The 13,702-nt window shown below is 41.4% G+C and overlaps 1 protein-coding gene across 6 annotated transcripts in view; it reads left to right on the top strand.

Moving 5' to 3' along the window:
* AFG2A (AFG2 AAA ATPase homolog A) overlaps positions 1-13,702 on the top strand; it is a 162,931-nt gene that overhangs the window by 25,802 nt on the left and 123,427 nt on the right. For 3 of the 6 annotated variants that reach the window (XM_068187932.1, XM_068187934.1, XM_068187933.1), the window contains exons 12-13: positions 12,213-12,266; positions 12,651-12,730. The exons of 2 other annotated variants lie outside the window; for them this stretch is intronic. In XM_068187932.1, the coding sequence (XP_068044033.1) occupies positions 12,213-12,266; positions 12,651-12,730 (134 nt within the window). Of the gene's footprint in view, positions 1-4,422; positions 4,577-12,212; positions 12,267-12,650; positions 12,731-13,702 lie in introns of those variants that run through there. One more of the 6 variants, XR_010998325.1, reaches the window with a different exon arrangement.

Raw genomic sequence — 13,702 nt, 5'->3', positions numbered from 1 at the left:
ACTGTGTTTCATTACAGATTTTTCTTGTCCTATTTGCCGTTTTTTCTGGGGAAATAGTTCTACTTCATCAGTTTTCAGAAAGCTTGAAAAATCAGTTATATCTTGAATACTCTTATATAAATGGGATATTCTCTCAGCGTTAAGAAACACTTAGTATAGAAAAATTTTGGATTTTGTTGCCTATGAATCAGTGTAATTGATCACTGTGGGTTGTATGGAAAACACATGAATGGAAGTTATTTAGTAATAATACTGACCTTCACTGCATAGGAGAGGAAAAAAAAAAGATAGAGTGATTCCACATGGGGTAGTCTTGCAGCTGTGTCAGAATGTTAATGAAGTGCAAGAAAAAACATTTGTTTAAGTATTTTGAAAGTATCTCCTCCTCAGCAGTAAGATCACGTCCCCTTCTCTGTTGACCATCTCTTTACTCACAAAGCCTCCTGTGTTAGTTTCTGCACAGCTTCCTCCTCCTCCCATCCTTTCAGACGCGCTGTAGCTGTGGATCCTCTCTGGGAGCAGAGGCAGTTGTGTTGACCCTAAAGCCAGCAGCCCTTCACTGCCCGGGCTCGTGGGATTACAGGCAGCCCTCTGGGTCACAGTCACATCAACGAGGGCAGCCTTGGAAACCTCAGCCCTTAAGAAACTCTACCTTTACTGCCTTTTCCATAAAGACAAAGTAGTTCTTTGTGCTCCAGAGTTACTGGTAAACAAGGTAACCTTTTCCTCTGACTCTGCTTAAAAGAAAACATTACTCTTTGTCTTGCCCTAAGCACTGGTGCCTGGGAGGGTGAGGAAAAAAAGGTACCAGTCTGGGGAAAAAAAAAAAAAAAAAAACCCAAAACAAAACAAAAACCAAACCAGTTGAAAATGAATGTTGTTGCTAGCTTGTATCCTTCAATCAGGGCACTGTCAGACAGTTTTACTGATGCAGTTAATTGTCTGAAAGTGAAGGGTGGCTCATGCTGACCAGGAGGTTTCCAAAGGTGCAATGATAGGAAATGCTGGTGTACAGTAATGCAGCGTTTTTCCATGGTGGAGTTCTGCACGTATAACATTCTCCATCATTGAAAAGCTGCAGAATTGTCTGGCTCTAGGAAATTGCCTGTGATTCCCAGTTGGTTTAAATCCCCTGGCCTGGAACTGGTCAAATATTCAATGTACAGATGTTTCAAGAAGTACATCTCTGGAGCATGTCCAACCTTGGACATGTTGACTCCAGGAGGAAGGGAACATAGCCCACTTACTCTAACTTCACATTTGTTTCCTGGACAGAAAAAGGCAACATCCATCATGTACTAAATGTGTTAAACATCATCTGTAGCACTTTTTCAAGCACAACAGGCATGAATTAATTTCTACTGCAAGTGTTCCTGCAATAAATCCAAAGTAGATGAATATGTGGGGTTTTGGTTTGTTTTGTTGGGATGTTTTTGAGAGGGGATTTTTCTTTTCTTGCTTAGAGCCCTGTTAATTTTCTCCTTCTCTACATTGTGTCTTGGATATCCATCCCTGGAACTGGCATCAGGCATTTTGAAATGAAAGTGCAATTCTTGATGATTTACTTTTCAGACTTGCGTTTTCCTTCCAGTCTCTCTCAAGTAAGTAATTCTGATGAAAAGTGTCTGCTGTATAGCTTGTAGGATACTCTTTGGGAAAGTGCAGAGGTCAGAGGTTCTTGGGCCCTTCTGGAGCAGGGGCTGCAGGCAGGAGGCACAGCTCTAGCTGTGGGAACATGCTGCTGGATGCTGCCTCTCCCTTTGTCTGTGAAGCCTGAGAGGAAATCGATTCTGTTACATGCAGTGCTTGCTCGGTTCGGTGATTTTTGAAGGCTGCACCTATTGCGTCTGCACACTGCATGTAAGAGCCACGGGCACAGTAAGTCTCGGCTGCCCTCAGTGCTGGATGTACTGTCCTTGTCTGAGCTGGCTGTCCTGCTTCAGTGCAGCAGGTATGGCCCCTGCCCCAGCCTGCCCCCAGGAAGGCTTTGTTTGTCAGACGTGTCTGTGCAGTTTGTACAGATGCCTCTGTTCAGTGAGACGTTTCAGCTGGGTTATGAGCAAACTGTTTGAATGTGACCTTTCCATCTGTCTTGGGCATGGGGAGCTGTCACAAGGCAGCCTCTGGCCCATGTCTGACTGGCCTCTCGTGAGGTTTGGGAGATGGGCTGAGTCTCCTTGTCATTTCTGGGCAGAGGAGCTGAAGAAAATAACGTGTTAACAGATGTTTGACGTTGCATCCTGTTCTCTCCTGAAATCTATTGTGAGGTTTGAATGGTTAGTGTTACAATGAATGTTGCTCTTTGATACTTGGCCAAAAACTTTTTATAGCTGTATTTGCACCAAGATTGGTGACCTTTTGCTTTTCCAGAGCAAAGCAGCTTGTTGGTTGGTTTGTTTTACAAAGCAATCTTGCATATAATTCCTAGGGGAAATAGTTTATTTTTGTTCTTTCTCTTGACTTTCTTTGTCTCTAATACAATGTATCTGCTAAATTTACTTGGGAGGAGGTTGTCAACTACTTTCCAGGGGATGGCTCTTCCTGCTCCTTCCTGCCAACCCCTTTTTCTATATCTCTTGTAGCATTGAGGCTTTTCAGGGTTTTAGTGGTCATCTGGATTATTCCTCCCTCCAAAGCTCTGTTACAGAAAAGGCAACTGAATTGTTCTCAGCTGCTTGGAGATTTTTCAATGTTTTGCACTCCTGGATACAAGCGAGTGTAAGACTGCATGAAGGAATGGATTAGGATAATTTTTTTCATTCTGCAGGATTGAACATCAGTCTTGACTTATCAACACCTTTTGATCTGACTGCTAGTTTCAGTCAGCCTTCTCTGCACTTTTGTCTTTCACAATCCTCTTGTGCTTGTACCAAAGTTCATGATTTTCTTCTGAAATGTGTTCTATGCATTTTTTTTGTGCTAATAAGAAAAATCCCTTATGTACAGGTATTGGACCTATCCTTTGAACATGATGGGCATATAACTTTCAGCTTCTGCCAGGCTGATGACACCTTGCTGTTATCTACAACCTGTCTCTCTGACATTTTTGCTCTAGATGTCATCTGTCTTTCTGAAACTGAACATGAAGGAAATGAAACCCTTTGTCACTGTATTCCCTCTTTTGACTATTTATGTGGTAGGTATTTCTGTGGACTGTTTTGAGAGTTCCTGCACTTAGGGTCAGCTTTGACTAGCTGGTTTTTTTTGAGCTATATTTTTTGTGATACCACTAGGAGTTTTGTGGTGATATTATAGTTTTAGAAGAAACTCACCTATCTTGCTGTATGGCATAGATAATTATATCTGCATTTGTCTTGTATCTTAGTTTATTTAGATGTGTAATGACTGCCCTCTTCAATTTTAAATTTCTTAGTTTTTTTTTTTTTTTAGGAAATCCTGTGTCATTGTATTGTGCTAAGAATCAAATGAGTATTACTTTTCCTTACAGATTTTCTGTTGCTTTTCTTGGAGGCAATTTGCAGAGAGTCTGTGTGGAATTTTTCCTCCCCTCTTATTATTATGCTATTTAGGTCATTAACTTTGCTACCAAATTAAAAAAAAAAGAGCTTTCTTTAGAGCTTTTTTTAGTTTTAACCTATTTCTGCTCTTAAGATGTCAGACTGGGAGGCACCATCAGGGTACCCATCCAGATAAACTCTATCACCCAGCTGTGGTGGTCTGATCCATGGGGCCTTGGAGTTTTGTTTTCTGTCCAACAAGCAGATTAACTGAGTTTATAAGGTATATAGCAAGAAAAATTATGTAACTTCTATATGCTTGTGAAGGTTTAGAAACATCATTTTTCCTTTTGCTGCTTAGTGTTTTTTAACATTTGTCTGTTTAAAATCAAAAGTAAGGCAAAGCCTCATTTAGGGTAGTGACAAAAACCAGCTTAAATTTTAAAAAGTTAAATGCCTTGCAGCTCAGCTAAGTGAGACATGGTAATTTTTGTAAACAGGATGAAGCAGTACTTGGAAAAAACCCTACCACACAAAACAAAGAAAACCAAATCCACCTGTGACAGTAAGGAGTGTTTAAGGATGTCAGCACTGAGCAAACCACTGATACAGATAATGTGAACTATACTGTTCTTAAACTTTAATTTGAAACATTGGTTAAGAGATACAACTACAGGGTGATTTAAGAAAAAAAAAAGAGAAAATATTCCTGACCTTTTTTTTGCTGTTACTTAAGAGCTTGGGCTGAAGGAATCTTTTATTTTTTCAATGAGCAGTGATTACAGAAATATACACTGTTCCCAGGGCTCTGACTTCACCTTGGCTTGGTTTAGCTTCCTGTATCACCCAGCCGATGCTTTTGTACCACTCCCCGTGCTTGACATGTGCTTAAGCTTAGTTTGTCATCTGGGTCAATTATGTCAAAATATTTTCCAATTCAAGTTTCCTCTGCTTTTCCCTTCAGCTCTTGGCTGTGGCAGCTCCAACAGATTAATGAGGCTTGGAAAGGTTGACTGCTTTGCTTTGTGCAGAACTGTCGCTGAGTTTTGGGGAGATAGCTTAGCCTTTTGATGGGGATTTCAGTGAGCAGAAGCCTGAAATAAGAAAGCTTGGTGACTGTAAGTAGTTTAAAGGCAAAGCATTTAAGATGAAAAATGCAGAAGCATTGTGGTTTTATGAGAAATTTTGGCAAACATTTGATAAAATTTCTAAAAAGATCCACAGTAACACATATACAATAAATTGTTAGTTAATTAGCAGATAGTAAATGTAACTGTTTGAAAAATTTGACATTTTTTACAAGGGATAACAAGTTGAGATACTCGGATGAGCTCTTTTAATCCTGAAGGTCTCTGCATATTTTACTCCACTAAAAATAAATAATTCATCCATTCTTACCATAAGCTTACCAAAAGTGAAGATGCAGGCAGAAAATGGTTAAATATAATTCTCTTCTCTTTGTCCCTTCTCAATTACCTTGCACATTTATTTTTTTATTAGCACTTAGTTTTTCTCTCTTCAAGTTACCAGTGGAGGAACGGGGTGTTGCTGAAGGTGTGAAGTCTCAGCAAATAAGTTTTGCAGCAGGGGTGGCTCATTTTGTGTGGTTTTGCTGTGTGATTTTTGATCTTGCATGGATCCTTCCCTGATGATGCCAGAGGCACTCCAAAGGCACTGGTGCATGCAGTGAGTGTAATTCAATGTTTCCAGTCAGTTCATTCTGCAGTGCAAATCCTGGCTTCTGTCTTGTGTAAGGAAGCCTCCGAAGACTGTCGTTGGAGTTTGCTGGTCAAGGCAAATGGCAAACAAGTGGACTCTGAGGCATGGCGATAAAGAAAATTGGATATTATAGCTGCCTTTGCAGTCTGAACATTCTGCTTGTAACAACTCTACTGCAGGGATTGGGAATAACAGGATTTTGCCAGTTTGCTCCCTTAAATGCTTTGGAGCCCACAAGCACCTGCTGAAACTGAAGTTTTTCAAACCCCGGGCAGGTGTCAACAAGTTTTTAAGGTCCTCTGGAATGTGAGGCAGAGGGAGAGGAAGTGATTAAAATGGTGCATGGTGCTCAGCCTGGGGCTTCCATGTGCTGAGAAGCTGGGAGTGATGCAGATTAAATCTTTAAGCAGCCCTGAAAGAGAAGAAGCAGGCTTTATTCTTAACAAGCAAATAGAATGCGTTTTCTGAGCAAATATTTTTCTATGCAGCGTAACCAATTACCAAATCATGCACATACAGCCTTTGCCTTAGAAAGAGCCTTACTGTTAAAATAAAGGAAGTTTCAGTGTTTATCTTGTTAACTCGCTTCCCTGCAGCTGCCCTGACTCAAGTGCTGCTTTGGTTGGACTGTGGGAGGGATGGAATAGCATTTTGCCATGGAGATTACAATGCCAAAGGACTCAATAACTAATTTCTGAGTCTTTTCATTGTTGTTAGAATAGAGTATATGGCTGAGAGAATTGAGATTGTTCAATCTGGAGAAGAGAAGGTTTACAGTGACCTAATTGTGGCCTTCCAGAACCTAAACAGAGCCTACAAGAAATACGGAGAAAAGCTTTTTCCAAGAGCATGTAGTGACAGGATAAGGGAGAATGGTTTTAAAATGGAACAGAGTAGATTTAGATTAGATAGATTAGGAAAAATTCTTTACTGAGGGTGGTGAGGCAGTGGCACAGGTTGCCCAAAGAAGTTGTGGATTACCCATCCCTGGGTATTGTTGGATGAGGCTCTGAGCAACATGGTCTGGTGTAAGGTGTCCCTGCCCATGGTGTGGAGGTTGGAACTAAATGGTCATTAAGGACTCTTCTAATCCAGGCCATTCTGTGATTCCATGACTTTATCTCACCTTCAGTGTCAAAACTGGAAAGAATTAAAAAAAGATGCTGCTTTTAACTGTATGAAGGGTGTATTGGTGGGGTAGGATCAAACGTTGTTCCTCTGAGCTGGATGTCTAAGCTTCTCCTGCAGTCTTAAGAGAAATCAGCATGTGGCACCTGAGAGGTGAATGGCTGTCTGCCTAAATCAGTTAATGTGAATGTCTAACTCGGATGCCAGTGTGTGACTGTGGGCAGTGAACATTGCCCTAGAAACACAGTGTGAACGGTTGAAAAATAATTTTAGCACCTCTGTCTTTTCTTTTTTTTGGTTCTTTTCTGAGATTCACAATACAGAGCTCAGTTTCTAGAGACATCATTTGAAATTGAATATTAATTATGACTGCTACTTTAGTGTCTGATCATTTCTGCTTTGAACATGGCAAAGAAGGAATTGTTCATTATCTTGTAGTAATAATCTAGAGTGGTAATCTATTGGATGAGATATAAACTCTCTACTTGGATTTTTAGGACACAGGAATTATACTCTGTGGCTAACAGTTTAATGTGTCTGTGTAAGAGCCCAGAACCTGTATGTGAGGTTATCAGGGTATTTCTGAAGAGTCTAGACTGAGCTGTGTGCTGGAGACATCTGGAGCTGTGCCCATGTGACTCAGAAAGCCTAAGTGCATAACTTGTCTGCTTGTCAAAAGAGTGAAAAAAAAAAAATTAAGAGAAATCACTGACTAAATTTCCATCACTACCCAAGTGATGGAAAAAAATCTGCAAGTGGTCTTAAGCCCTGCTCAGAAAAATGACTGATACTCTTTAACTTCAGGGATAGCAGATGTCCCTCTTGCAGTTTAAAACCACTTTGAGAACTTCTGTCAAAACTATGTGTGCACAAGCTTATCTCATGTTGCTGCATGTATACAGGGGTTTTATCTTCTGTGCAGTTAATCTTTCAAGAGTTGCTTCTGATAATATTTTAAATGCAAAAAATTTTGAGTTTTTTATTAAAAAAGAAATTAAAATTCATCCAATCCAGACCATAAGCAAGTAGAAGGTTTCATGATACACGGGGATATGTCTTGTAAGTGGGGATGGAATAGTCTTTAAGCAGAGCATGCCTGGAAACTCTCTCTACTTTGAGGCTGAATAAAGAAACCTCAGCAGTATCCAGTGGGCCTGAATTGGCAGATTTTTTTACTGTCAGTCTGGACTCTAGCTCACACATGCTTATATGCATGGCTAAGCTACAACTGCTTCTGCCAATTTTCTGCTCCAAATCTCTTGCTGGTTTTGGAGTCCCTGTGCAAATGACCACATGTCGTGGTTTGATATGGAAGTGAATTTTTTTCAGGAAGTTGGGTCAAACCAATCAGTGGTCAGGTTTGGATATTGGCACCTGGAGTGACCACTGAAGGTATGGACATGCCTCTGAGAACACAGGGGGTTAAAAGCAGGAACTCCCAGGAGCTCGCTCTCTTTGGTTCTGGTCAGGGTGCTGTGCAGACCTCCCCTGCCCAGCCACGGGCTGGGTGGGGGAGGGGAAGCCATGTGGCCTGGTCGAGGTGAGCCGAGGGGTAGAAGGACTGGAACCGAGCCAGCTCCTGTGGACGGAAGGATGGAGAGAAGCAGAGATGCCTTTGTTGTCCCCCGCAGAGGGAAGAGACAGAGAGTCCGGACGGCACCTGTAACTTTGCTGGCGGAGGAGAAGGGGAGGGGGTGGGGGGGGGAAGGTGCCCAGCCTTGGCCTTGGGAATCGGCTGCTGGGCAGAGATTTCAGCCATCCAGGGAGTCTGAACTTTTAACCCTTTCCTGAGAAATGAAGGCTTTGTAAAATACTACTCCTCCTTGATTTAAAGTACAAGAGAGACAATCTGGGATCTGAGATGATGGAAGAGGAAATTTTTGAGTTGGGAGGAGATGTTGGAGTGGCTTGTGGCTGGACTTTTTTTGTTAGCCATAGACTGAACCAAATTCTCCTGCAACAGAGACTGCATTTAGGGGGATGCGTTGGTGGGCCAAGAGACCTGTTTCAGTGGCTACCAACAGAGGAGTGGAGAGAACAGAGGAAAGTTGAAGAGGGTATGGAGAGGCCGTCTGTCTTCAGAGAAGAAGAAGAGAGGAAGAAGATCTTTGTTCTTGGACCCTCAGCCCCAGGGTAAAATGGGGGGGACTATTTTCCCAAAAAGGAGGAGCTGTTGGACCCTCGGCCCCAGGGGGAAAAGGGGGGGGACTGTAGTCCCAAGATGAGAAACTGAACTGTTGTTTTTCTTGGGTCCTTGGCAAAGCATCCTTAAAGGAGCCCTATGAGCAGTCTGTCCATGCACGGTGGTGAGAGCACTGTGACATGGAAAGGAGAGTGTCACACTGGCAGATTTTCTCTGGGCGGTTGCCATGTGTGACATGGAAACACAAGGGTGGCAGTTGTGTTTCCTGGGGGGTCTGTGGCACAGGAGAGACTCCTGTCACCCTTGATGGACTGAGTATTGATTATCTAAAGGGTGGCAACTTGATCAGGATCCTGGGTGGTGTCTCACTGTGCTTTCATTTGGAAATTGGGTGGAGGAGGAGGAGTGTTTTGGAAGGTCTTCATCCTGGATTTAATGTCTGTGGTTTTTATGGTAGTAGTAGTTTAATAAAGTTTTTTTTCCTTTGTTATCAAGCTTGGGCCTGCTCTGCTCTGTTTCTGATCACATCTCACAGCAATTATTTGGAAAAGTGCATTTTCATGGGGGCGCTGGCATTGTGCCAGCATCAAACCATGACACCACAAGAAACAGGTTTTATTTCTTCATGTCTGCTTGTGTGGAAGATGACTTGTTGCAGATGAGAATAGAGCTGTGCAGCATTAAACTGGCCCATTTTTTACTACCACCTCTTGGTCAGTCTATCAACAGCTATAAAAAGCTTTTAAAAAGAATCCATATGCTCACCCCTTGGCCAGAAATGATCTTTCAACAAATGTCAGCTTGCTGAGTAAAGCTCAAGTCATTTGATTTTTAAAGCATTTAGAAAAGCACTGAAAAATAAAATGTAAAAACTCTTCTGATATTTCTTCAGTCGCCTCCAAAAAAGTCTGCTAAAGGTGAGCTTTGTGGAAATGAGAAGCTGTATTAGCTGCCAGCAAGTGATTTTGTGATGGCCTGCAGACTGCATGTCCTGCAGATTTGTTTTTTAAATAAGAGCTGCCATGAATCTGAGGTAAAGGACAGTACAGGTGCAGACAGGGTAAGGCAAAGGCTCAACTCAGGTGGGATCAGATATCACCCAGTTAATTTGCTACATCCAGTTGCTTTGAATATTTCTAGTTTTTGTGTTGTGGTTTTCAGTGTTTGCATGATTGAATTGTACGCAATTCCTCCTCTTCTGTGTGTACTTTGTCTTACTTCGGAGCCTTTTCTTTTCTTGCCATGGACAATAAGGATTCTGAGCTGCTCGCAGTAAAAACCACGACACTCAAATGGAGTTCTGATCCCCTCATGAAGGGTGAACTAGGAGACTTTCAAACCAATTTTCATGAAAATCCTGCACAGGGATTTTAACATGTACATGTCATTAACATGTAGTGGTCTTTCATCTGGAGTTGCTGCTTAAAGAAGAGAAAAATGGAAAAAAGACTTCATGTCAAAGCTTACAGCAAAAAGTTGCATTCAAAATAATTATCTGTGAAACATTTAAAATGTGTTTATTGCTTTCATGTTGCCTTCATCATATTTTAATGCTTAATTAAAAATAAAACTACAAGCATCTGAAATTATATTGTACCTTAAAGCTCAAATAGAATAGTTTTGAGTTTAAGGGTTTTTTTTGCTGAGACAAAAGAAAATGTCAGGCTGTTTAATGTTGGGTCATAGGAGAGGAACACCCCGTTGGCACAGATGCATGTGATGTTGGTTTCCATGGGAATAAAGATTACTTATGGGAATAAGGTCATGAAAGGGAAGGTCCACAGACGCCAAGGAAAAGTTAGTGAGAGAGATCTGTAATTGTGGGTAAAGTCTGCAGCGGTTTCTCATTGTGACAGAGAGCTGGATGGAAAGAGAGGACTCTGCTCTCATTCCTTAAGGATTTGTCAGGACTGTGCTATCGGATTCCTCATTTGCCCTAAGCCTGATGAACCACGAGGGCCTGGAGCAGCTGGGCTGTCTCTGAGCTGCAGTCTGGCCCTCACTAACTGCTGCATGCTCCTCATGGGTGGTGTCAATAGCAGCAAAAGGCTTTGTGCTTCTCTCTCTCACTTTGTTTTTTGTGTTTCTCTCCTCACCTTGTTTTTCCCTTCTGTCTTTCCTGCGTTCCTCGGTTTTGTGTCAGAATAATTCTGTTTCCATGCAGGTACCCACCAGACTCCAGTTTTGCAGTCATTGGAGGCCTCCAGGTGACACTTTAGCTGCCACAGCAGTTGCTTTAAGGATGGATGTTGCTGAAAGAAAACAATGCTAATTGTATCATTTACCTTTCATATGGCTCAGCCCTATCAACCCTTACAGTGTGGCTTTGGCCTGTGTGGTGCTCTAGGTCTGGCTGCTGCACTCACCTGGTCCTTTGGATAAAGGGCAACTCTTTGAAAAGAAATAAATAAAAATGGTGTTTATGTCTGGATGCTCTGCTGGCATTAGATATCTTGTGCTTTGCTTTTCAGAGCATATATTTTTTACCCCTACATGAGCACAGGTGTTTTCCAGTGTCAAGGTGAAGTCAGTGTATTAACTGTTACTGAAGGAATGAAAATGAGCATGGAGAAGGGAGGCTGCAGAAAACAGTGTGCTGCATTTTTTTGAGTGATGAATCTGTGTTCCACCGACCTGGGAACAAAGTCCAGATGGTCCCATTCAAAGAGGGCTTGTAACAGAGGCTCCGTCATTGCTAGTGCATAAAAGTGTGTGTCTGCCACACATTCTTAATTGTGACATACCTGCTGTTAAAGCTGCCCTATGCTCTGGGCTGAGTGTTACCTGAAGGCACTCACAGCTGGGAGGAGGTGGTTCAGCTTTCTGACTGTGAAGGATGTTGTTTTTTCAGGGTAAATTACAAGGACACCTGTTGTTGCCTGAAAAATAGATTGGAGCCACTGGCTCTTTTTGTTCAGGGCAGCAGATAATGATCCTTGTTTGTGGGTTCAGGTCAGTGTTGATGCAAACCAGGCTGAAGTCAATGAGTCATTATCAATCCCAGGAGAAGCTGAGGCCCTTTAGGAAACATTATTTAAGCAGCCTATCCTACAGGATACAGCAGAACAGAAAATACTCTGAGAATTTGCCATTGTTTTACTTTTTATAATTGTAAGTAACTGTTCAAGACTGGAATGCTGACCCTGTGGTCTCCAGTCTGTTCCTGGTGGACAGGGCTGTGAGGATAAACAGGGACCACAGCAGCTGGCACTCATAATCCTGCTTGGCAGCCACAGCAGAGGAGCAGGAATGTGCATGAGCTCAGATACTGAACAGCTCCCTTGCTAGGGATGGGTTTCAGGTGTGCTGCTGTGGCGCTTCCTCCTTCACCTGCAGAGTTCAAAGAAGTGCTGTTAAACATTAGTTGAAGTCACTGCTGTGGTCCTTGATTGGGCAGGATGCAGGTTGAGAGTGCAAGGAAATGCTTTACTGTGATTTGTCCTTGTGGCTGGTTTGCAGCCTCTTGGTGCTGTTGTTGAGCACTTTTAAGAACCTCACAGTGTTTGTTTTTTTGGTTAATTCCATTTCTCATGAAGGTACTGGCAAAGTGTCAGGTTGAGAGGACTAAGCAACATGCATAGGTACTAAAATAAGTGGAGAAAGCTTGGTTCAGGTAGAGGGTAGGTAAAAATGCACCCATAACACTTACAAATGACAAAGTCTCAGAATTTTTTGTAACAGAGTATGACCAGTGTAGCACTGGCAGATTGTCTCAGTCATTTTGTATACAAATGTACCATGCTTTTTAATTTTCTATTTTTCAGGGGCCTGAGTTGATGAATAAATACGTTGGTGAGTCTGAACGAGCGGTGAGAGAGGTGAGAAAGGGCGAGCTGTGGATAACGTCTGATACTAAGCTTCCTTAGCTTTCAAATTCTTCTCTACTTTTGAGATGACCATTCAGCTTTCTGAAAAACTCATGGTGTAAGTTTAAAAAAGAAAATAAGAAATGAAGCAGCAGGGATATTTAGCTTTCTCCTGCCTTGACCTAGTGATACAGGTCGAATTTGGAATCCTGTGGCAGCTGTTACTACTGTTAAAAAAAAAAAATCTGCTTTCAAATAAAAACAACCCAAGACAAGACAGGCTGATGTCTATTATGTGAAGCTCTGTAGGTCTTGAGGTGTGTGGGGGGTGATGGTGTACTGTAAACAGCTTCCTTTCCTTAAAACTGGGTATTTCATTGTTGGTTTTTTTTGTAGATCTTCAGGAAAGCCAGAGCAGTATCTCCTTCAATTCTTTTCTTTGATGAAATAGATGCCTTGGCAGTAGAAAGGGGAAAGTAAGTAATTATGTTACAAAAACAACAGACATTATTTCCTGATAAATTATTCTTACACTGTACAATCACAAATGTATTTACCTTTCTAGAATTATTTTATTAAATATCTTCATTCTTTTACAGAAGGGTAATGTGTGTCTTTTACTCAAGCCTATTTAACTTGGCATAAACAGCTAAGCTGATGGAGTTCTTCCTTTCTCATCTCATTAGCAGGAATGAATCTACTGGTTCTCATACTATTTGGCTCTTTTCTGTGGTTTTACCTTTTATTTCCAGTAACTTAACTCCTTTCTTTTCCCAGGGTTCTTGCCCTGGCCTAATTTGGTGTCTCCATCAAGCAAACAATAGGATCATAAGCTACATAACACTAATTTCCAAGGAGAAAACTCATAAAACTAAATTTACACCTATGTTTAAATGTTTTGCCAGACTGGGAAAAACTTCATTAAAAGATTTGGGAACAATTGTGTCCTTTCATGTGTGACATTAAGAAGGGATTATTGTGCAAACAGCTAATAGTATTTTTTTTAATATCCTGCTTTGTGATGATTCCAAGAGATATTTAGCTAGTCTGAAGTATAATTATTGCAGGTTTTAGTTGCTACTACAGCTTTTTAAGATTTGACAGGCTCTGTAAGTGGACTTTCTTGGGGGATACCTCCTTATAAATGTAACTGCTACTTACTGTTACAGTAAATACTTCTATCCAGTTTTAATTTGCATGAAAAGCTACCAAATTGGTGCATTAGAAGGTATTTGCCCTGTTTAAAGGCACATCAAAACTTCAACATTTTTCTGGGGAAAAAGCTCTCTCAGCATCCCTTACAGATTCTTTTGTATTGCATGAAGGGCATTTGTATCTTCAGGGAAGGATAACAGGTGTCATTTTGATGTTTTGGTGACACAAATAAATGATTTGTGTCACAGGAGGTGGCATCATATGTAGCATGAAGCTGCTAAGAAATGAACATT

The sequence above is a fragment of the Anomalospiza imberbis genome, chromosome 4, assembly GCF_031753505.1.
Source record: "Anomalospiza imberbis isolate Cuckoo-Finch-1a 21T00152 chromosome 4, ASM3175350v1, whole genome shotgun sequence".
NCBI lineage: Eukaryota > Metazoa > Chordata > Aves > Passeriformes > Viduidae > Anomalospiza > Anomalospiza imberbis.
This window is presented reverse-complemented; position numbering and strand designations above follow the sequence as displayed.